Raw genomic sequence first — 24,476 nt, forward strand, 5'->3', positions numbered from 1 at the left:
CACTAACTTAACTTAACTACCTTTTTTGAGTAATTTGTACATGTCTGACAGAAATAATGAGGCTTATCGCATGGCGACAAGCCCGAAAAACATAACCACCCCGTCCATTTCGCTCTCAAGAAAGGAGATTATCTTTCTGAGGCCCTCAATGGAAGCCGAACGCTGACAGACTAGGCAAGGCGACAAGGTCACCGGCTGAAGCGGCCTTTCCTTTTATGCGTTGTTGATTCCCCTTCGACCTCGCCTTTTGCAAATCCTCCCCACCTGCTTTTGTGTCTTCGTGTGGCTGTCAGCGAGCGCGACAGCCGCTTTAAGCAAATCAAAAGGGTGAAGCGAAACGCGTGACCCAGCGTGACCTCTCTACGTAAGACGCGTAGGACAAAAACGTTTGGACGAAAATTTTTCACGTGACTTTCTCTGTCACGCTGATGGGATCTCTGGGGCTGTCGTTTTCGCCGTTTGCCTAGTTATAGAAATAAGCGGGCCACGTAGGTCCGGTTTTCGAACTGCTCCTCAGTGTTCTGTTGCTTTCGTGCGCTGAAGACGCGACTGTGTTTTTTCGTCGTAAACGGTCGGAATACGTCCATGCCAATTTTTCGGTAACAGCCATTTTTTGCACCGGAGTTCGTGGAATACTTGTGATGTGTTTGTTGGACACGCTTCGACAAAAACTGCTCTTCGCCGACGACGAGACGTCAGTCCTCGAATCCTCGAATGTGTTTGTGGGGTGCCTGAGTTGGATTATGCATCTATCAAGGATTACATGATATCGCTCTTTTATTAGTAAGTGCACTGCAAGCATGATTCTGATAGTCGTCCTGCTTTCCTCTCAATCTCCGCGGTTTTTGTGTGATGAGTTTTGCTTGGCATGAGGACAGTGTTAATTGTATTTTATAATTTGCTTTTCGTTTTACAGAGAAGTGTGACCTTTGTAAATATGTTGAGAATACACTGTGTGCAATGATAGTTGTTTAATAAACTTCTGGGAGCGATCGAAAAAAATTTGTTTGTCCGTATAAGTGATTGGATATGCAAAAAATGACATGCAACGTACATATACTTGCACGACGTTCGGCCAATACGAAGCAGACGCATCGTAGAGTTTTCGCACAATATTGCGCGAACGCTAGGTTGGGGCGAAACAGCTGTACGGCAACACCCGCCGGGTATCAACCGGTGGTACAAAACTGGACAGTTGAGCGATATTGGAACCGACTTTCGGCCGGCACTGGCACGATACTGCAAAGTATTGCCGTGCTGCTTGGGAACGGAGGTGATGACATCTTACCATCGTGTTTCCAACGCTTGTTTAATTTATTTCTCTTCTGGGACGCGTGAAAGAGCACTTCTGTGACACACCAGAGATATTCGAAACTTGGGATGGCCTCTCGGCTTTCTTTGCCAGGCACTTATTTGGCACTTCAGTGGGTAGCCAGAGAAAAGCCAAACTTCGGCATGCCCCGAATCGACAAATTAAGATTTACTGCGGCAGTTATGGCTCAAGTCTGGCACTTACTTTGGCGCTCCTCTGGCAGACCAGAGAAACGCCAAACCTTGGCACGTCCCAAATACCGAAATTAGGCGTTGCTCTGGCAGCTATGGCTGAAGTATGGCACCAACTTTGGCGCTCCTCTGGCGGACCCGAGAAAAGCCAAACCTTGGCACGTCCCAAATACCGAAATTAGGCGTTACTCTGGCAGCTATGGCTGAAGTATGGCACCAAATTTGGTGCTCCTCTGGCGGACCCAAGAAAAGCCAAACTTTGGCACGTCCCAAATACCGAAATTAGGCGTTACCCTGGCAGCTATGGCTGAAGTATGGCACCAACTTTGGCGCTCCTCTGGCGGACCAGAGAAACGCCAAATCTTGGCACGTCCCAAATACCAAAGTTAGGCGTTGCTCTGGCAGTTATGGCTCAAGTCTGGCACCAACTTTGGCGCTCCTCTGGCGGACCCGAGAAAAGCCAAACTTTGGCACGTCCCAAATACCGAAATTAGGCGTTACTCTGGCAGCTATGGCTGAAGTATGGCACCAACTTTGGCGCTCCTCTGGCGGACCAGAGAAACGCCAAACCTTGGCACGTCCCAAATACCGAAATTAGGCGTTACTCTGGCAGTTATGGCTGAAGTATGGCACCAACTTTGGCGCTCCTCTGGCGGACCAGAGAAACGCCAAACCTTGGCATGCCTCGCATTCCCAGATTAGGATTTACTATGGCAGTTATGGCTCAAGTATGGCACCAACTTTGGCACTCCTCTGGCGTACCAGAGAAGAGCCAAACTTTGGCATGCCCTAGGATCGCCCAACTTAGGCTATACTTAGGCACCGTACTTTGGCACTGATGAGTGCCATGGTGCAAAAACCTAACTGCGCCAAAGTTGGGCCCTTATGTTTGCCAGACCTTTGCCCAAGTTGGGCATTCCTCTGGCGTGCTACCTGGGATGTCACTCAACGAAAGAACATGAACCGTTGCTGAAGGCGATGAAAAGAATGTAAAGGTAAAATAGGAAGAAAGATAGTCAGTTACTCTCATTGCCCCCTCCGTGGTATAGATAATTGATACTCTCGTAGTGCAGAAACCCTGCACACTACGCAACATGATGCAGTCGACGCATGGTCGTGACCTTCGACATTTCACTTTTATTGAATGCCAATCGACGAGGCAATAACGAGACCGCATGCAACTGTACAAAGTCCCATCGCGAGGCTTTCCGAACCACGTCGACACGGCGCTCCACGAAGGCTACAGACCCAAAACAAATCAAACTTGCCAACACAAAAGACGTGCCCTGCAAAGAGCAAAAAACCACGCTTTGCGATTACATTATATACTATATATATATATGTATATGTCGGAGTGGTGGCGGATGACAAGGGCTAACTGTGCATAAGCTACATGGGTCGTCGACGATCGAAAAAATATAGGCAGAAACCGACTATGATACTTTGAAAAAATGCTAGTGGTGTTACTACGCTCCCCCGTCTTCAGGCGACGCCGCCTCACGGGTCGTTGGCGAGGTGTCGCCCGCAGTCTGCTTGAGCAATTGATTCGTTTCGTCCCGCGGAAAGCGGAGGGAGATTATCTGCGGCGCTAGGGCAAAAGGTAGCAGCGGCTCAAGGCCCCTGAGGTCGTGCTGCCAAGATCCGTTCTCTGGAACGGAACGCCTCGACAAGAGTCCACGCGGCATGCCGCCACGACCGGACGACCGGGGAGAACTGTCGGTGGGCGTTCTGCAGTTAAAAGCGTGGCCGTCGTGTGCCACTCTGGAGAAACCGGTTGCGCCTGGCCGCCCGGATACGACGCACCACCGAAAACGAGCGCGAGCACCACTTTAAAAACGCGACGCGACACCACCAACCTCGTTCACCGCATGATGGCAACGTCCCCGGAGAAGAATAGAGGCTCTAGTGGCTGTCACTGTTGCGGCAGTCACTGTTGCAGCAGTCACTTCAAATAAACCAAACTTCACAAAAAAAAAGGAGTTGGTTTAGAGTAGTATGACATTTGTACCAGTGTCTTGCTTCAGAACGCCGTTGGTGTAAAAACCGAACGGATCCAGGCGTTAGAAGAGGGTGTCCACTCAGGACACCACGTGCACCCCTCCCTCCCAGTCGTCACTTCATTGTAGGCAGCCATTTTGGGTCACCCACTCCCCCAAAAAGCGATGATCCAGCACGAAGAATCTGCACCACCGTGCCAATGCAACAAAAAAAAGAAAAGAAAAAAAAAAACGATTGAATCCACTCACTCGAAAAATGCACCATAAAAAAAAAAAAAGTAAAAGTAAAACGATGAATAAATTCATGCTTAGTCAGCAGAAGTTATGAGAATGGCAGGCAGAGTCTTCAAAACGACAGGCATGCTTTCCGAGCTGTCCCCACGCCGGCGTCGGCCATCTTGATGCACCCAATATCCGAAGCAGGCACGCCAGCATCGGCACGCCGCTCCGGGAAACGGCACAGTCGTTGCCACTTTGCGCAGTAACCACGCAGCCGCAAGGACGAAGAGCCGTCGAGATGGTGTCTGTCCGCATGCAATCGAAGCACTAGCTACGTGGTGCAAAAGAGTCGACGCGCGTCTTGGGTGGGACGTCCTCCCATCGCCCTCGTTCACAGGGCGTTGTTGTGAAGCTGCTGGGACTTGTGAACCGCGCCGGCGGCCATGTTTGGGCTTGGTCTGATCAGGGGAGGGGGCTGCTGCAGGATGGACCAACTGCCTGACCTGCAAACGGACGGCAACGACCATTTGTCCGGGGTGCTCCAACAGAGCGCTTAGAGCAAATTTCGCAACTGACATAAAATAAAATTCAGTCAAAAGGAGTGCCCTCTTGTTTGACGAAATAAGATCTGCTAGTATACTAGCAAAGCGTCGGAGCGCTGGGGCATGTCACGCAGAACTGGTGCAACTTTGGGTGATTGCAAGACATTATGCGTCTGCTACACTCTTTTGGGGACATTTCCTCTGTGAAATCCTATCCCTAAGCACGTTATCTGTCAAAATAAATTAGTCTCTATTACGGAGAAGTCCCACGGTGCAAGCAGGCCGCACATTCGCTGCCCCAAGAGCAAGCTCTTGGTCCGCAGCTACGGTGCTTGCCGCACGTCTCCACAAGACAGTGCCCGAGACTATTGGGGACGAGATCAGACTGTGGCGCCCCAAGCGGTCAACTTTAGACTTTAGTCTTAACTTTAGACCAACTTGGAACACCACCGACTAGCCCACCTCCAAACATTATTACATGGATGGGGACAGCAAATAACAATGACTCGCTGCTCGGCTGACGTAACCGAACGCCGCGTCGGCATTCGACTGGAGTTCGTGTTCTCCGGTTGCCCGAGGCGAGGAGGGGCTCTTCTGTTACCGCTCTGGCCTGCATGAACAATGCAGCATGCACGGTGCATACACCCAGCTCAGCACAAAAGCCGAAATGGGTCAGGCTCGCGTTCTCCGACGACTGCTTTCGGGAGAGATCCGGCACTAACAATAATCGTCACTTTATTTACTGTTAGTATTTCTATGTTTCACTGTGCCCACAGACCTTCTGTTGGGTAAACAAAAAGGTGTGGGGACAACAAACGAGTCGGATCTGATTGCCAATAATCATAATGTTTGAGAATTTTCGAGTGCTCTTAGAAATTCTAGGGTTTTTGAAGACCTAAAAGCGGCATCTTCAAATTCGAGGTTTTCCGAGGATGTTCGAGGACCCGCGTAAACCCAGATTCCCCACCTGGGTCCCTGCTGGAGGGGGGCGGGGCTGGCCTTGGCATGCTGAGAGGGGGACCCGGGGGGCGGTCTCAGCAGGGGCGGGGGGTTGCCCGCCGCCCCATTGGCCGCGGGGGTCCCGTTGCTGCCGTGCAGCGAAGACGCCAGGGGGGACCCCGGACGGCTGCCGTCGCCGACCCCTGCCTCCTTGGCGGCCGCAGACTCCGCGTCCGCTCCCAGGGACGACGGCTGCACGGAGAGAAAGCGGTCGTTAGTAAAAGCTTCGGTGACGCAGGAGAAAATATGGCACCGTGGCTTTGTTATCTGGAATGTGTTAAACAAGGCCCGGTTGCGGACGACTGTCTCTTGGCCACATGTGCTTCAAAAACCTTGCCACCAGTGAATGCCATCAAAGGCCGGAAGAAACGCTTCCAAACCCCACGCACCTTGTCGTCTGTGCTGGTGATGCCGTGCTCGGCCTCAAACTCCTGCAGCACCGCATCCAGGTTGTAGCGGCGGCGGTAGTTGACGAAGAAGCTGCGCACGTGGGCCTCCGTCTTGTTGCCGATCACCTCCGCTATCGCCTTGAAGTCGCGCCCATACTTGCGGATCCCTGCAACGACACGTCCCTTGCCGTTGGATCTTAGCCATCCACCTTTTTCAAAGCATCTCTCGCGTACATCCACAATTAATTACGCGCATCGTACACAGTGCTTACTCATACATACGAGCATCTTGTACAGATTGTGGATTAAATGAGCGCCATTCTCGTTAGGTTGTGCAGCAATTTGTACACACTTTTCATGCGTTTCCCACTCTCGTCTGCTTTGTATCATCCTCTACGTCATGGCGCCACGTGATTTCACGAGGGCACTTGTCTCCCCTGCTTCCTAATTCTTGCTGGGTGATCAGATAGAGCGAAGTCGCCTCTTGACCTCCGTTTGCAATCCTGGCCAACAGTGGCGCTTTGGCACCTTCTGGCGGTGGCTAAAAAAACCTTCTTGCCAATCGGTTATAAAAGGCGGCGCACCAGGAGACGCAAATCTTTCTCTCTTTCTCTCTCCCCCCCTTCCTCCTTTCTCCCTTGACATCGGCGTAGGACTTGGTCAAGTGCAAGGTCGCGCAAGTATAATGTTTCAACGGCTGACGTCACGGGCATGACAAGCATGGCCCATGGGTCAGGCCTAGGTCTTTGTGGACCACGTGGCACGGGACGCTTGTACCGTTGCCGTAGTTGGCCCATGCATTATCGATAGGCATGGCTGGTCTTGCGTTTGTGGAAGGTTCAATAGAAAGGCACGACCGCTCTTCGGCTGTTCCACGCACTTCTCGTATGCTCTGGACAGATAGACCACGGACGGGCCCGGTCTGGTCTGCTTGGTCGTGGAACACGTGGGAGCCGACTTGCCGGCGGGTGTACGTGGAATTCCCACAATTTGCGTTGTGGGTCGTACATTTGTTATTGTCTGTATTGCACACCCTTGTGCAGGTCGTGGGTTGAAATCGAAATGTGCGCCTTTCTTGTTCGGACCAGCATGTTTCCAACACGGAAACGTATCGGCAACAACAAGACTTAAGATTACGAAAAAACTGAGCAGTCCTCTGTTAATCCAGATAGCTGCGACAAGTCACACGAAGTCACTGGGCATCGGCGCGTGTTTCTGCACCGTGAGGTGCTTGAACAAAAGCGTTTGGAACAAAATAGACATCTGATCGTTTTGTTCCAAACGCTTTTGTTTCTTTCTTGTTTCGGAACGCGTGAAAGCACTTTCCAGTGGTAGGAAGATAACAGCCATCACTGTAAAACAACAAGAACAACAACAACGGACGGCCCACCTTGAACAGCGATGAGCAGTTCGTCGTTGGTCCATCTGGCATTCACCCGTCCATTGCCCTAGAAGAAGAAAAGTCAAGCAGATGGTTAAGTCCAATGATAGCAGGATAACGTTTCGAGTTACAAAAAAGAATGTTTGCTACATGGTATATTGCCTTCGTCATCTTTTGGTCAAGCTTTAGACTGATTTTCAGAGTAACACAAATCGTGGAATACAGAAGAGGCCATATTTTACGGGATGTACCCTACAGACGATTGCAAGCAAGGTGACTGGTCGCCGCCACGTCTGCTCGTGCGGACAACTCTGTGCAAGTGCGAGCTTGCCAAGGCTATGTTCATGAGTAAACTGCACGTGCTTGCAATTGTCTATACAGGGTAGCCAACTGAACACTCTCAAGAGCTTTCTGCAAAAACCGTACATTGCGCAGGAAAAAGATAGATTCCCTGTTAGCAACTGCGAAGAGGTCCACTTAGTAAGGTACATACAGTCGCCGACCGATTTTTCGGACTTTGTGGGGGCTGAAAAAGCGTCTGAATAATAAAGGAACAAGAAAAATCTGCAGACTACAAAACTTGGCTTTCTCGAGCCTAAGCGGGCTTCAAAAAGTCGCTAGGAGTGCCTTGCGACATGTTACGCTTGCATTCGCGTCAACGTCATGTCCTCACCTGGCAGAGTTGCAAGAAGAGGCCATGAGGGCCAAAGCACGTATCGACGCAGGGCAAAATGACGAAACCGCGAGACATTTAGGTGCGAAGTTTAGAAGCTGTCAACAGCGCACTCCACACCCAAGAAGTGGAGACTGGCACAATAACGGAACAAAATGTTGGTAGGAGATGGAAAATCAAGAAAGAAACCAAGACGATGATGATGATGATGCGCAGCAAAAACAAAATGCATAGCAAAGCACTCCTAGCGGCTGGTTCGGCAGCGCTAAAATAGCGCTGCCAAACCGATGCCATCCATCTGAAACATCGAGCCAAGCCCACGGTCAAGCCAGCGAAAAATCCAAGATGGCAGCCTCTCGGCGGCCGCCACTCGGAACCATTTTAGCCCGAAAAATCAAACTTTCGAACTGCGAATGAACTGTTAGGAAAATTGGTTTTTAACATGTACTATTTTAATTGGGTGAGTCACAGCTCCTAGCAGATGTCCGAAATAACGAGAAAGTCTGAATTTTCGGTGTCCGAACAATCAGTCAGGGAATGTAGAATTTCCGAGCATTAAACTTTTAAAAGTTTTTCGTAATTAAGTTTCCAATTATAAAATTAAAGGCATACATACACCAATTGGGTAGAAACTTGCTGGCATCATTGAAAACCACTCAATCAAGAAACTTTAAGGATATCTAAGGCACATACAGCATTCCACGACGTACCAAATGCGGCAACTGTTTGCTAAAGGAGCACACTTCTTTGTGTTTTATGTTCTTCCCATTTATTTATATTAGCAAACAGTTGCGGCATTCGGGGCACTGTAGAATGCTGTATGCAGCTTAAGCATTTTTAAACTTAACCCAGGAAGCTCCTTCTTATAACATCTAACTTTATTAGTTAAACAGTTAATTCTATAAAACAAACTGCTACTCTTATAACATCCAACTTTATTAGTTAAGCAGTTAATTCTATAAAAGAAACTAAAATGATGCTGACATTTTGCTTCAAGGAAAACGGACTTCACTGCACAGTGAAGGCAAATCTATAACACCTTCATTCATGAGTGCGAAGAACTCATACTTTTAAAGTCCTGAATACACGTGCAAGCAAACTGATGAGCGTAAGAATGCAGGCAAGACAAGCACAAATTAAGACCCAAGTCCAGGTTCACTAATGCCCCTGCAGAAAGTTGTGCTGCAGTATGTACAGTACCATACAATGGGCTGTAAAATAAAATACAGTACCACACAATGCAATCTAGTATCGTACGGTGAGAGCTCACCTCGGCAGGCCGCAGGTTTTCGATTCCCATGGAAGTCTTGTGTCTCAGCTGGCTGATCATCTGCTTGTTATTCTGCACCTGCACGGGAGACGAGACCAAACGTTGGCCACAACTGCGGAGGGGCGTCACGCACACGCACCGGAACAGCCGCCGGGCAAACCAAACCGAAGATCCGCGTTGCACCACTAATTGGACACTTTTTCTCGGTTGTGCGCTGGAACCACTGGCTTCTTGGGCCCTACAAGCCGAAATACCAAACCCTGCACGTACCAGGAGGCCACAAGACCAAGCAGCTGCTGGAGTGTACCCAGAGTAATCTAGTACGGAAAGGAGGATTGCTGGAAAGTTTGCAGCGTCATGTCGCGACACATTTTCACGAGGAAAACGGAGAAAGTGAACAGGCTTTGATTACGGTCTGTCGCCGCGTAGGCTGTCGCCAGACTTAAACGTTTTAGATGAGTGCATTCATCAATTCATCCATGCTTCTTTGTCACACAGTTCGTAAAGTATAGCGGTGTTATCATTAAAAGGGTGTCGCCTTAATGCATCGTTTATTGGGAGGAGGCTAACTGTTTAAAAACACCAGCTAGGTTGCGCAACCTGCCACCCGATTGAAAGGGTTCAGCCGTGTGCATCCATCCATCCGTGCACCACACTTACCTCTCTTCCATCACACGGATCATAACGTTTACCAGTGTTGCCATTAACCCTTTGACGGCGGAGATTTTTCCCAAAAGACGTTCCCCAGTGGTCGGGTTTTTGTTTCTACAGGAACAGTCTAAAGGAAGCGAGGATGCAGAAGCCTTTATCTAGCAGGAGCTTGTACAGTGCTTACAAGCTATTCAGGCTGGGAAGAATCAAATGAAAATATTGAAGGAAAAAAGTTGTTACCTCTCTTCCCATTCTAATTTCTGTTTCATTTTGGCACATTCCTTGACATTCTCGTGGTTTCAGATTCTGAACCAGACGCACTTTAGACAGCTTCTCCATCAAATGGGAAGCTGCCATCGTCTGAATTAATTTCTAAGAAGCGCTAAAGGCCCGTTCCCACTCTTGCAACTGAGTACGACCGAAAGAGACTGGACTTGTTGAAACCTCGTAAAATTTCTTAGGACGAGAGAACACACTGTCACGCTGGCGCCATCTATGCGGTGACTCTGGAACTCCATTTCCCAAGAGCGAAGGTTTTGCAAAATTTCCGAGGGCAAATGTGCGTAATACCTACAAGAAAGGCTCGTTTATAACATTGACAAAAGTTTTTTGAGCCAAGAAAGAAAGGATAATGCGCGAGAGATATAGAAAATATGCTGGGTGGAAACATGTTATTCGGCTCATTTGTTCTCCTCTCCCATATTTATTTAAACGAACCATGAAACAATTTTGAAATCGAATTTCATCCACCGACCGTCGTAAAAGGTGTGAAAAGAAACACAAAAACACAAAAATAGGGAGCCAAAAAAAACTTTTCGCTATAGAACATTAAAAAGAAAACTGGACTCTTTTGCGCCTTCTTTCCTTCGAAAGCTCTCTGCCTTTTCACTGCAATGCATCCGCGGAATCGCAGCACGTCAGCCGAATCCACGTCGCCTATTGGGTAAGAGCATACCTCACCAGCACCGCGATCGTAAACAATAAATAGCCGGCGAATGTTTCCTAAAAGTTTTGTTAATTAATATTCAGATCCACATTTTATAACATAATTAGAGATGTGATGAAAATTGCCAAATTTGATAATGCTGAGAGCCAAGCGTCATCTATCGTGTGGTAAACGAAGCAACTACACTAGGGCCGACCACAGTGGGGCCGAAAGCGTCGCTCAGTTGCTTTGTCGCAACGACCAACGAATATTTATTTTTCTACGTGTTCTTCCCAATTTCAAGCAGCAAGAGAAAAGTACTTGAAACAGACCACGACGAACAAGAACGCTGGATCCACAAACACCCGACAAAATCTACAACGGCGACGAATCTACCGACGCCAACCAAGCGAGCTTGGCAGATAGGCCTAGCAGGCACTCCGACTCGGCGCAGCGTTGCTTCGACGGTATTTGGCCAAAACCGTCTGCCTCCGACCGGCTGGCGTGCTGGATGGAATATTCCCGCGCGACCCTTGTGGACCCTTACCGGATGAGTAGTTTGATCGCTGACCTCAATTTTAGATTAAGAGGTGAGGTCAATCTCTTCCCCTTGTTTTCTGAGGCAGTGTTGACGAACACTCGTCGAAAAGGGACTCTCGTCGATTCTATCTTGTTGTTTTTGTGTGATATAGAGCTAAAAAAAATGCCGTATGGATTACCTTCGTAACAAGGTATGTACACTTCGTTATTAGTATGCCATTTTTATTCTGACACGACTACACGTCACTGTCGAGCTATAACAGTTCGTGGGGGCTACGTGCAATGCCGGTCCAACCTTCCTTTGCAGAGTGTCACGTCAGTATCGAGTTGCAATCGTAAAAGATCGGTCCCGAAGCGTTTACCAACAGCGCGAATACAGCACTTCCATCAAACGCGCGCGTCCGCTCCGAGTGTCAACAGGTATTTACGTGGCTCTTGCTGACACTGTCGTAGTTCAAACGTATCTTTTTTTAACGTCAACTCGCTCCTGCATCTCCGAGGCCGCGAAGAACGCCGCGGCAATTTGTTTCCATCTACGTCGCTTTGCAAACGACTGACATGGGCCGCCTTTTACCAGCAATGACAGTTGGGTTGACTTCTGGAGTCTTCACCGGAAGACTCGCTGCACTTCCCAACAGGCATACCGGCTTATGGGACTAGTCCCATGCTGTCGCTGTAGCGCAACATATCTCATTGAATTTCGCTCAGCTGCGATGTGTCCATGGCTATTGCGGCGATGAGAGGCGCCGATTCAGGAAATACGTCGGCGACATCAGCGCAGTAAAACCTACCGGCACAACCCCCAACTTGCCGCCGCTAACGCTCCCATTCTCCTACAGCCGAGAGAACTTCCGGTTCCTGTGCCAGGGTACGTCACGACCGTCAAAATTACGCCGCAACTTGTTTTGTGGTCAGTTAGAGAGAAAGAAAAAGTCGATATTTCATTAATTTTTTTGTGTCAAAGTTAATAAACTTAAACGAAAACGGATGCCTGTTCGGCATTCAGTGAACATTGACGGTTTAATGTAAAAGTTATCTGGCGAAAGTTAAAACGTCATTTCATGGTCCCTTTAATAGCCTTGACAAATTGATGCATGCTGATGAACTTAAGGGAATAAAGAAAAGCAACATGAGCAAGAATGCTGTGTCCTGTCCTCGTCCTTTTTGCCGTTCAAGTTGTTTTCCTTTATCCTCGTATAAGTAGCCTCGGCAAAGTGAAACACCTTGCAAATATAACATTTATAGCTTGCCAGAGACAACAAATAGCAACACCTCCTGCGGTGTTCCCGGTTTAGCGTTTAGGCGGGCATTTCCAAATGTGCAACAGCCATCGTAAATGCACGGCGACAACCGTAGTTTAGAAGTACAAATATTCGAGTTTTGAATTGAAATCGAATAATGATTACTTGAATATATTTAGTTGATCTTCAGATTCCCAGTAGACACTGTATAATGAATAAAAGAGCTTATACTCAGATCGCTTTTATGCACAGAATGATGTCCACGGCATCATCTTGCTGTCATCAGGTGTGTTGCCATAGCTGTCGACGTACACCACCGTAGTTCCGGGCCAGCTGGCATAGGACGTCGCCCGATTCAATTGGATCGATTCTATCAGTCTGTTCACCCAGCACACTGCGTATCCACGGGACGATGAGTGGGAGCATCCGATAGCTATTAAGCCTATTAACACCGTTTGCACTCGTGCTAGTCCATCCTTGTTCCACGTGCCCCGCAGAAAAATAAACAATAGGACTTTTTTCTCACTAAAACATTTTTCTTTTTAGCCCCGTGAACATTGCGAGAAGAAAGTCTTTGATATTCATATTCAATTTGGTATTTGACTTCTTTTGGCCCCTGTTCGATTCAATTCAAGTTGAAGTACCACCATTCGCACACCCTTAGTTACAAGTCTTCACCCTAATGCTCTGTTTGCTAGGTATGGGTAAACACCTGCCAGGTAGTGCAAGCTGGCACCCCATTTCAGGGGTTCAACCGCGTTCATCCGTCCGCACCTGTCTCTTGAGGGCGACCAGCTCCGAGTCCATGGCCCTGAGGATGGCGTCCCCCTGGCCAGAGGGCCCCGTGGCCATGGCCACCAGGTCCTCGTACTGCAGGCACATGCCCCGGGGAGGACGCCGCTTGTTGCCCCTGGCCAGGTGGCGCGAGGGGGCTTCGTGCTTGCCCCGCAGCAGGCCCCCGCCCACGCCCCCCAGGGGGCCCCCCTTGGACAACCCCGTGCGCCTGGAGGGAGGAGGCACGCACAGGGTTGAAGGAAGCGTCGAACCATGTCGCTGCTCTTCGCTTCGGCTAACCCGTGCTCGACACAGACACTCCACATTCGTCAAACTTCCGTTTTACACGCGCCGGACTTTTTCTTACAAAAAAGAGTACCTACTTGGGAGAACACGATAGGAACAGCAGCTACAAAAAAAGGAGGACCGCGGAAGGAACACACTGCGACAGGACGACAGCTGTTGTCCTGCTGCAAGTGCTCCTTTCGTAGTCCTCGTTTCTTTGTAGCTGTTACTCCTATCATGTGAAACTATTACCAACTTGCCCAGTTCAACACTCTCATCCAGTACTTAGGAGGGTCACCTTCTCTTTTAATACAGAATGTGTTATAGGGCTCGGTTTCTTGAGAAAAGCGGCACACTCCACTTGACCGACACACAGGCCAAGGTCCTATAAGCAATAGAGCCCCGTAGGGGCTCTACTGCTTATATGACCTTGACGATAAGCTGTCACCTGATAGACTAAAATCCTAGAGTCTAGAGTCTCAAACACGGCTGTGCTTGAGACTTACGTGTCGTGTCGTCCCTCGTTCTCTGTAGTCTCGGAATTTTAGCCCATGTCCAACCATTACCAGCGCTTGCTTGCACCTTAACGTTTTGTCACGTGGCGCAGAAGTCACGCGACACCCCGACGAGCAACGTCGCGTGGCGAGTACAGTAAGCAAGAAAAGGGAGACAGACTCACTTCCAGTACTGGTAGCAGCTGCTGCAGAGGTTACCCTTGCTGGAGGAGTACACCTGGCTGGACGGAGCATTGCAGTTGGAGCAGGGCCCCTTGCCCATGCTCTCTTCCTTCTGCACGCAACAATCCATCATATACGTGAGATAACAAAGGCATTGCGCAGGTCATTTAGCCGTGTACAGTTCGAGACGAAAACGCACCCAAATTTTACCCGCACATCCCCGTAAACGACATACTCACGTTTTCGGCGTTGTCCACTTCCATGTCACTCTCGTTTTCAGAGCCGGCCTCGGAGCCACCGTCGCTGTCAAAACGAAGCAGACGGCATTAGACCGACTTCACAAAACGGGACAACCGGACATTTGTCAAACCCAAGTCATTACCGTGATTAAAGATTAAAACAGTGCAAGGACACGGACAAGAACAAGAAGGTAGACAAACAAGGCGCTGACTTACAACTGAAGTTTATTCGTTCTAACAGCGAGTATAAATACTGTATTGTCACAACAAACAAACATGAATAAAAAGCTTGACCTGGATGCCACGTGCTCACTAGCCATCGCTATGCACTGTCACTGTTTGTCTAAATAGGAACGTTCCTTATCTGATAAAGATAGTGACGGAAAGCTGACACAGCTTTGCCCCAATCTTCCAATTTCCGCGCCTCAATGATTTCCCGAGTGAGTTTGTCTTTATTTTTCCTAATCACTTCACATTTCTCAAAGACGGGAGCGCAGCAACAGTCTCGGCAGTGTAGGCCAAGGTGACCTGACACAACTCTAAACACGTTATACTTGTGCTCCCGCAGCCGATCATTGAGGCATCGCCCCGTTTGCCCGACGTATCTCCTGCCACACGAGCACAAGTATAACGTGTTTAGAGTTGTGTCAGGTCACCTTGGCCTACACTGCTGAGACTGTTGCTGCGCTCCCGTCTTTGACAAATGTGAAGTGATTAGGAAAAATAAAGACAAACTCACTCGGGAAATCATTCAGGCGCGGGAAATGGGAAGATTGGGGCAAAACTGTGTGAGCATTCCGTCACTATCTTTATCAGATAAGGAACGTTCCTATTTAGACAAACAGTGACAGTGCATAGCGATGGCTAGTGAGCACGTGGCATCCATGTCAAGCTTTTTATTCATGTTTGTTTGTTGTGACAATACAGTATTTATACTCGCTGTTAGAACGAATAAACTTCAGTTGTAAGTCAGCGCCTTGTTTGTCTACCTTCTTGTTCTTGTCCGTGTCCTTGCGCTGTTTTAATCTTTAATCATGAAATACCAACTAGCCCATACTTCTACTTCAATCATTACCGTGACCCAGGTACGACAGCTTCGAAGGCCTTCAAATAGGCAAGCATTTTTTGCACAGTGCCCATCATTCTAAAGATGGCAGGATCTCTTCCGAGTGGGTCTCCGAGGTACAGGGACAAAAACCTCTCATTTGTCTCAGAGGACTCAAGGAAACATTTTGGAAAATTGCACTTGTCCGGAAGTTGCACCTCAAGGGACCCAACTGGGTTCGTTGCTAGGCAACAGAGGTTTTTAGGCAGGTTTGGAAAACGCAATACATAATGCAGCTCGGGTGTGATTAAACAGTGCAACAGCCCCAGAAAGCTTGTCCCGGAACGGTTAGAAAGACTGTCGGAACCGAACAACCGGCTATAACATTAGCTTGTGCCAATCCCTTCATTCTTCATCCTGCATCTCTCGATCAGTCAATGCCGACGCTTGCGGAAGAAGAAAAAGCAGGACGAGGCGAGAGAGTTGGACCCACCTGCCCTCCTCCCTGGCTCCGGCAAGCTTGCGAGCCTGCCGATCCATGAGGCTAGTGCGCGTCCGAGTCTTCTTCCAGGAGTAGTAGTACTTCACCAGACTCGGAATGGTCTTGTCCGGCAGCTGCCGCAAGAGGAAGAGAGAAGACATGTTCCGACCCGATCCAGTGTTCTTGGCACACTTTTGTGGGACCGACAGTGAAGAGCCCTTGTAATTAACCAGCAAAATCTATAAAAGTAAACGCCCCCATCCCCTTTCTAATTTTATGACTAGACATAGTGAGAAAACACACTAGTAGTATTAACCTGGTCTAATGGCAAGTATATAGGCGAGATGGGAAGCTAGACCTTTAACCGGTGACCAGAGTCACAGAAAGAATTGAAACACAAAACAAGAGCCCCATTTTAAAGCTAGTTTTGTGCTTGCTCCCTGCTCACATTCTGTACCCTCGGAGCAAAAATTCATAATTACAACTTGTCCCTGACAATGGGACTTGAAGGCAGCAAGTTCTGTGGTGGAACACTGACTATGCTTCCGAGGCCTCCCTGGTGGTCCCTCATCAAGCACCCCTCACCATCTGTCGGATCTTGTGGAAGTTCTTGCCGTGGAACTGGAAGGCCTGCTCGAAGAGCACCTTGTCCTCCACTGTCCACTCGTCCGGAAACGGAGTAAAGTTGGCCAGGTCTGCCACCGCCTTCTCAAGATCGTACTTGTGCCAGAACAGCATGCCCAATGCCTGCATATCCACAAGATATTGCCACACAAGAAGCCTTCTTCCCTCAATGTATTCATTACACTCTACAGGTGTTCAAAGTGTGTTCCCAAGAACCCTGCATGGTTTCCAAAGCAGCCCCAGGAGCACTCCAAGTATCCACAGGGACACCTCAAGCATCCTATGGAAGAAAAACCTTTTTTCTTTGGTACAGCTTAAGCATGGCCGAGACGAGCAATGCTAAAAGCTAAACCAGGTTTTTTTTAAAACTTTTAGACCACAAGGATTCTCCAATAACCTCGGACACCTGCCAAAAGAACCCCTCATTCCACTCTTTGCTATCTCTTTCCTCTTCTTTTGGAGAACTCAGGCAGCACATTATATTTCGGGAAGTGTTCTGTTCCACAGCTAGTATATTATTGTTTAGGCTGTGATCTGAATGTGGAGGACGGTCCAACAATAGCACAAGACATGGAGAGTTTAGACGTCCCAACCCACCTGTTCAGCATTGTAGCCATACTTCTCCTTGGCAAGAGTGATGTACTCATCCACTGCAGAACCAATAAGCACGTCTTAGCCACATATTAAAAGGCAGATGGCAAGGTGATTTAGTGTGTCATGTTTTAGAGGCAGGCAAACTTACACTTCATGTCTGAGATGTCTGAACATGGTGACCACACCAGGAGGGCCCTCTCCGGTGTGAACTCTGGGCATGGCTCTGAAGAGAATCAACCGAGGAAAAAGTGATTTACTTTGTGAGTTCCAACACTCTGCACACTACAACAACATCTCTCCGAAGACCTCCTTTCAGTCGAGACAAGTACACAGGTTTGTGCCACAGTGTCTTTCTTCGGGAGCCTCTAGTCAGCAGCAAATAGTAACTACAAGTACCACAGACTGAGTGCTAAGGTGACACTGCCAGGAACAGTTGTCTCAAGGAACACTGCGAATGGTTTATGGCACACAGAGTAAGAGCCCTTTTCGCAAATACGAATGTGACACGTGCTACAGTGATATGCAGACACTTCATATGCCAAATGTTTGCCTGTTGTTGTTTATGGCCAACGTACCAAGCAACACCATCTGTCGATTAGTCCACAGTAAATAGCACAAGCACACTTTCCTCAGGCACGTGGCTTGCACATAGCCAAAAGTGGGGGACAAGAGGAAACGATGTGTGTAATTTACTTGCTAGTTCTACGATGGCCTGCAGGCAATGTCACTGATGTGATTTGCAGCAGCTATGGTCAGGGGCTTGCTGATATAGACAGCTTTCTCTCCAAAAAAAACTGTACTAGAAGACAGCTTGTTGACTTTAACCGGAAGCATGGCGCAACACCAGTCTTCGGAGCTGAAGCACCACACCTCAACAGAAGGTACCTGCCGCGGTCTCACAAAGCAGATGGCATAAACAGTTATGGCTGCCTTTCAAGGAAGCAATTAGCAAAGATGGCTGCCACTAAAGATTGTGCACATTTTTCGGTGTGTTTGCAACGTCTGGTGATGGAAACGTAAGGGTGGTCCCAACCCAGCCTTCGTCTTACCCGTGGCAGAAATGATGTCGGGGACAGAGGCCTGGTAGTCATTTCCAACGCGCATCCCGTGGTCTGGAACAAAGTTGACAAGCTTTTGTTTTCTTGCTATGTTAGTGCAATTTGGGACAAAGACTGTAGTCATTAAACAATAATAAACCCATTGTGGATATGTCTTTAACCACAAAAAAAAAAAAAAAAAAAAATTACCGCCATGCGCGATTCTATTTGCCAGTTATGCTTCGTGAAAAAACATAAAAGCAAACATGAAAAAAAGTAACCTTCGAAATACGCTTCGTCTGCTTCGGTAAGAAACAACTTTTAAAGATTCTTATTGACATGGAAACGGTCATGGGATCGCAACTGGCGTAAAAGCTACAGACCGTCACACAAGGCGACAGCGAGAGGGGTGAGATCCATCGTCGATCCAGCACGAAATGAGAGAACACTATTCTGAACTGACAACAGTCTAATCGGCGGGTTAGGCAAAACGCACAGCGCGAGCTCCGTGCCACGGACAAAAAACAAAACAAAAAAAAAATCACCCGCTCCGTTTTCTTGCAGCAAATGCTGTTGAAAATACGAAGGTTCAGTTGCAGTCACTCGCATAGTGCGCGTCTCAATAAAAAGAAGGAACTCGAGTTCAAACGGCTCTTTTTAGCGCGTTTGCACGGAATTGAGCGATGCGCGACGAAAGACGGGGAAAAAAAGACGAAGAGTGTTCGGTGCAATGCGCGGATCGCGAGTTTGCGACTTCTCTCACCGTGCTCTGAATCATCGGTAGCGCTTCCGTCGTCGGTCAAATGCCCGTTTGGGCTCGCGGTGCGGGATCGCCGCCCGATCCTGGAGTCGTCGTGACGGTCCGCGAGCACCATTTCGCTTCCAGTTCAGATCGGACGCCGAAAAGGAGCACGCCCAACCTCGCTAATTTTGAGGTGAGCACTTTGGCGAACAAATTAAAGCGTAAATGTTTTAAAGGGCGCAATATACCGAAGAGACAGCCGACGATCCCTACGGCTGAAGTGAAACAGTCGACCAAAAAAAATACTGATCAGCGGGCGGTGCGCGCAATGTTCGTCCGCTTCGAGATATAGTGCCTCGTATAAACGTATATGTCATGTAAACAAATTTGAAATTCAGCGAAACACCGCACTTCTCAAGTTTAAAGTACTTTATTAATACATGTTTTGTCATATATAACATATAAAAAGAAGAAATGAGCGGTTTAAGAACCGTATCTACGGAGACGCTGCCGATACTAACCGGTCAAACTGAGACAACCTTTAGTTGCACTATTAACGCGTTTATATTTACTAAATAAACAGCTTTCATTTTCTTTTAAGCTACCAATTAGAAGCTTAGTTTGTATCACAAGCCAGTTACGTTACGGTGAGTTGATTAGACGCATCGGTTTGAACTTCAAAGACGACGATTAGTACGTATCATTGAATCTCCGTACTTATGTACTTGCTCTGTGTCCATCCGCCTCCATAAAATTCGACCGTTAAAAAAAGAACAAAAAAGAACGAATTGTGCTTTTGCCTCGCTACTTCCGAAGCAACTTCGTTCAGACAGGCATTTTGTATCAGCAGAGCTTACCTTTACGCAGTTTTGTCGGCATCGCCTGTGACCAACGGCGTCTTGTGTCAGATTAATCGGCACTGGCTCGGCGCTTTGTGTATTCGCGCGTACATTTGTTGATGTCACATGATTTCAATTTCAGCATACATGATATTAACTTCGCAGTTAATATCTTTCACCATTAACTTGCCCACCTCGGTAGATTTCAGCGTATGGTTTCATAATTCAGAAGCCTCTTAGTTTAAACCGTCGCCTTTACCCCTTCGGTTACTTTCCGGATTAAATGTTTTGGCGTGTAGGCCAGCGCCCATGGTTCCAGCGTCGGGAACATTAGGCGCATATGTCATTGTTAAGTGAAAGTACCGATAGAGAATCCGGCCGCTATTATACTACATAAATGCTTTGCTCCGTGCTATCTTCTTGTTCTCTGCTTTTTATAGTGACCATGACGCGTGTTTTACGGGCCCTGTCAAAAGGTCAAGAAAGGGTCGGTGTGGGAGAGGCTGTCTAATAACCATATATTATAGAAATAAGCAAGAAATATTAACGGCCACGTTTAAATAGGTGCTCCCCTTTGATTGAAATCACGTACAGTCAAAACTGTTGATTGCGTATTGATGAATCGATCCCACGTAAGTTGGGTTCCAGCTAGACATTCCTTTGGACACTGCGTCACCAGATGGCGAATGCAGCCACTTATATCTTTTCACTACTTATCCTCAAAATGAAAGCTTAAAGCTAAGCAGGTAGAGTTTACTTAGCTGTACGTCATATTTGAAAAACAGGAAGCTCCGCTCCCGCTGAGAAGTACTCGGAAAAACACAAGCTCCCCCCCCCCCCCCCCCCGCCCTCTTCGCCCCTTTCATTCATCACCCTTTAAACGTACGTCTTACAATCCAACACATGATTTTGCATTAGCGTCTCATCAGTGGCCAGTGGAAGCTCCGTTTCCAGCACGCGCTGCCTTTCATCTGCAGTTTCGACTGCGCGTGCGGCGAAATGTCACCAAAGGCAGAGAGCTAAGCTTTAGACTAGCGACACTTTATCCGTCTTGATGCTTAAAATTACGATTGCCAGTCATTTGAAGCTTTACCTGATATGGCAGGAAACGGTTTTCCGTCCTACAAAAATCTTAAAAGCAGCATGCGCAATAGAGAAAATGATATTGTCAGCTTGCTGACACCAATGTCTCATTGGCGGAAAGTTTTCAATTTTCCGGGGACGAGGGCGGGGCGACGGGCCCACTTTACGTTCCTTCCGTGCACCCCACCCCGAGGTCCCCGAAGCGAAGGCACTTGCATGGTACTTCTTTCCCGAGGAGCTCCTTTGTGGGAAGTTTGGCGTCACCTCCGGAGGCTCTGCCTCTCTTGGGAAATTTCAAAGGAAACTCGCCCCCTACCCCGTAGGTGGCGCATATCCCAGATCTAATACTCAGGAAGTCGTATTTTCAAATGTAAGCATTAAAACGGCGGTGTCCACAACAAGATTGAGGGATGCATGGAGTGCCGAAATTAGGCTAGTTGCTCTGGTAGGTACTTTCAAGTTTCAAGGTTTTAACTCCGACTACATCGTGTCATCGTTAGGGGTCCATCGAACTGTGCTTTGTGTTAAATTATCCATGTGTTGCAATCTCGAAACAATCAAACTATGTTTTGTGTGTATGTGTTTGTGTGTGTTTGTGTGTGTGCATAGTTTTGGAGTGTTCGAAATGTTCTTCAGTTAATGGCTCTTGATTTCGTATGGGCCAGTCAAAGGAAAAACATTGTTTTTAGGAAAATGCCATCCTTAGATGTGCGTACGGTACCGTTGTTCGTATCCAACCTGTTTGATTCCACCCGCTTGACTTGTATGCCGTTTATCGCACCTAACGTCATGTACTAATTGAAAACGAGCGTGTTGGTGAATAGATACGAATACATGAAATGATAAAATATCGAGGACGGAGACGGAAACAGAACTTTTATTGAGCAACAACATACAATGACATCAAATATAAAGCCGCCCCTCAAAAGTTTCAAAGTTCTCGAACAAGGAAAGTTGGGTTTCTACTTTCGCAACGACTTGCCTCATCCCTGTGTAGAGCTGGCATTTGGGTTGCAACAACTGGGCTTCATGCTACGGAGTAATGCAGATTACGAGAAAACAAGTTTCTCATGAACTTCACGTGATGAAAAGAGTGCTTCCCTCTCAAATGGAAAAAAAATTATTCGGGCGAGGACTCAGGTCTCAAATGGATTACGGGTTCTTCATGGATGCAGCTGCCAGTCTTTTTCAAACATCGTGAAAGAAACTGCTCAAGGAGGGGAACGCCTCGTGTCTACAGTTAAGGACCACCAAGTTTGAACCTCCCGTGATACTTTCTGAGAAACAATTCTCCGCTGACACAATGGATCTGCTGTCGAAAGGACCAAAGCTTGCTCTGGATCTTCTTAAAGGTAGACCAGCTAGCCTCTGTGCATCAAGTCGCGTCATCTATACCTGAATATTAACGGCAAAATTTTTGCTCCGAAGTGCTTGCAGTGTGTCACCATCCACCCCTCGACCAAGCAGGTTTCCACTTGGTTCGGCTGTGCGAGAGCGTCGCCAAGAACACCTAAAATTACTTGAATCGAACAAAACGGTTGTGTTTGTCATTTTGGAGGAAGGTGCTTGTTGTGATAAGGTTCATGATGCCCTGTCAAAGAACTTTGAGTCCTTGAAATCGAGGCCTTCGGGTAGGCTGCACACGAGGGCAAAGAAACTTTGTTCCTTCCTGAATCTGACGTCTTTTAAGTGGTAGTTCTGCCTAACAGTACTTGTCTGTGTTTTTTACTGCAAAGACTCACAAGGATGGAGTTCCCCTCAGGAGCATAATTTAAAAAAATTCGCTGTTGGCAAAAACCTTTGAGTTGTTATCTACAAAAACATTTGTCTAATGTCATCCTCAGTTCGAAACTCCTTCGAATTAATCTCCCGCTTCAATTCGCTTTATTTTCTTTCCATTCCGCACTAAATTATGTCTTTCGACATCGAAGATATATGTATTACAGCCTAGAATCAAAACTCATCCTAGATTCTGGGGCTAATGCGATCCATAAACATGGAATTTGCAACTTTCATAATTCCTCCGGTGTTTCGGTAGAGGGCTTCATCGACCTTCGACCTGATAAATATTTATTTACAGTCCACTTTAGCAGAATATGAAGGAAAGATTTACAGACAAAAGAAAGAAGTGTGTACATGCTCTTGCCTTGCACCATTCCTTAGTGAAATATTTCCTCTTTTTGTCGACAGGGCTATCAACGATTGGTTGGACAAGTCCTTTCAGGGTTGCCTTGTATTTAGGTATGTCCACGATTACTTGGGCATTTATCCAGATATGCTGTGTACGCTGACAGCATCCTTGAAGTTTTCGGACTGCACAGCGGGACTAACTTTTACGCGGGAAAATCCTCCAAAGGAAGGATTACAATTCCTGGTTTTACGGTTACATCCTCATTCCTCAGGTCTTTGTTGGGCCTTCCAGCAGAGATCGGAGAAGCCAGTCCTCTCTTTTACACCCTAGTAAAAAATCTTATATGCACAAGAAATTTCTTAGTTAAAAAAAAAAGCATATGATTAAATTAGATCATGTGTGAGCATACAAGAACCTTATAATAACGTATATGCACAATATAATATTATATAAGCAGTTATAAGAAACCGATAAGGAAGTTTCATATAACATTGCACCCAGATGGTGCAATCTTAAAACATGCCGAAAAGTTCATAAAGTGCGAATAAAGAAAGGTTTATTCAATTCCACTGAGCTGCGGAAGTCAGTACATCGGACAAACTGGGTAATGTGTTAACCATCGACTCAGAGAACACAACTTGGAAGCCTCAGAGGCTTCCAAGTTGTGTTCTCCCAGTCGTCGTTCGCAGCCGTATGTGTGATGAATGTATTCCTTATTTCTCCGATAATAGAATACTGGGCGGGCATAACAACAGATTTGGAAGAGAAATTATTGAATCATTTGCCATGGTGCAGAAATGTTGCCGACAACAACATTTCTGCACCTTCATTATCACTGACAATGACAGAGGCCGAATTCCTGACACCAGAGATAACTAGATTATAGATACCTCGTCGTGACACCAGTGTTTTTTAAACTTTTAAATTTATAGTATTTTTCCCCTTCCCTTTAACGACTTTCTCATTTCCTCCTTCGAGAACGTCGAAACCTTTGGGGGGCGGTCTTATATTTTGTGTCATTCTATGTTGTTGCTCAATAAAAGAAGCCCTGTTTCCGTCCCCGTCCTCGATGTTTTATCCTTTCATGTATGCGTAACGCCATGTAATGAGGAATTTTGGAACAACTAAAGTAAGAAGGGCGGGAGATTAAAAAAAGAAAGAGAGAGAGAGAGAGAGACCGTTAACGCGTCGGTGACGCACTATGCAGAGATTGCTTTGCATTGTTCTTGATTTTCCTATTTATATATAGATAGTCTAATATCGGTATGTCTGGCAGTGTTTTACCCGAAATATAGCCACTTTTAAATGTACTTTTAATGTAAATTATGCCTCCCCCTCCCCCCCCCCCCCCCCCCGCATTTGTTTAGCACTTTTTGCTCCTCTTCGTTTGTGCTCATATATATATTTTTTTACTGATTTCCACGATTTACTCTGTACGCCATTCAAATCGAATCGACGAGTTACACTCTTGTGAGGCCGCACTACTATGAACGCACACTGTAATGCTGTTAATGCGTTCGTCCGTACACGCCATGTTGTCGTATAGGCAGTTTAAAACGAGTTTGTCTGTATGTCTCTTAGAAAAGAGGATGAAT

At 47.3% G+C, this 24,476-nt stretch overlaps 1 protein-coding gene across 1 annotated transcript; it reads right to left on the reverse strand.

The window, feature by feature from the left end:
- Positions 1 to 2,620: 2,620 nt before the first annotated feature.
- LOC8031192 (REST corepressor 3) lies at positions 2,621 to 19,153 on the reverse strand. The gene is made up of 14 exons (XM_029976212.3): positions 18,850 to 19,153; positions 18,099 to 18,161; positions 17,198 to 17,272; positions 17,053 to 17,105; positions 16,417 to 16,578; positions 15,844 to 15,965; positions 14,306 to 14,369; positions 14,069 to 14,178; positions 13,105 to 13,333; positions 8,974 to 9,051; positions 7,040 to 7,097; positions 5,650 to 5,816; positions 5,229 to 5,452; positions 2,621 to 4,222 (listed from the first exon to the last, which is right to left on the reverse strand). The coding sequence occupies exons 1-14, from the start codon at positions 18,959 to 18,961 to the stop codon at positions 4,111 to 4,113; spliced, it is 1,629 nt and encodes a 542-aa protein (XP_029832072.2). The 5' UTR covers positions 18,962 to 19,153; the 3' UTR covers positions 2,621 to 4,110.
- Positions 19,154 to 24,476: the final 5,323 nt, after the last annotated feature.

This window comes from Ixodes scapularis, unplaced genomic scaffold, assembly GCF_016920785.2.
Source record: "Ixodes scapularis isolate PalLabHiFi unplaced genomic scaffold, ASM1692078v2 PGA_scaffold10__122_contigs__length_95168666, whole genome shotgun sequence".
NCBI lineage: Eukaryota > Metazoa > Arthropoda > Arachnida > Ixodida > Ixodidae > Ixodes > Ixodes scapularis.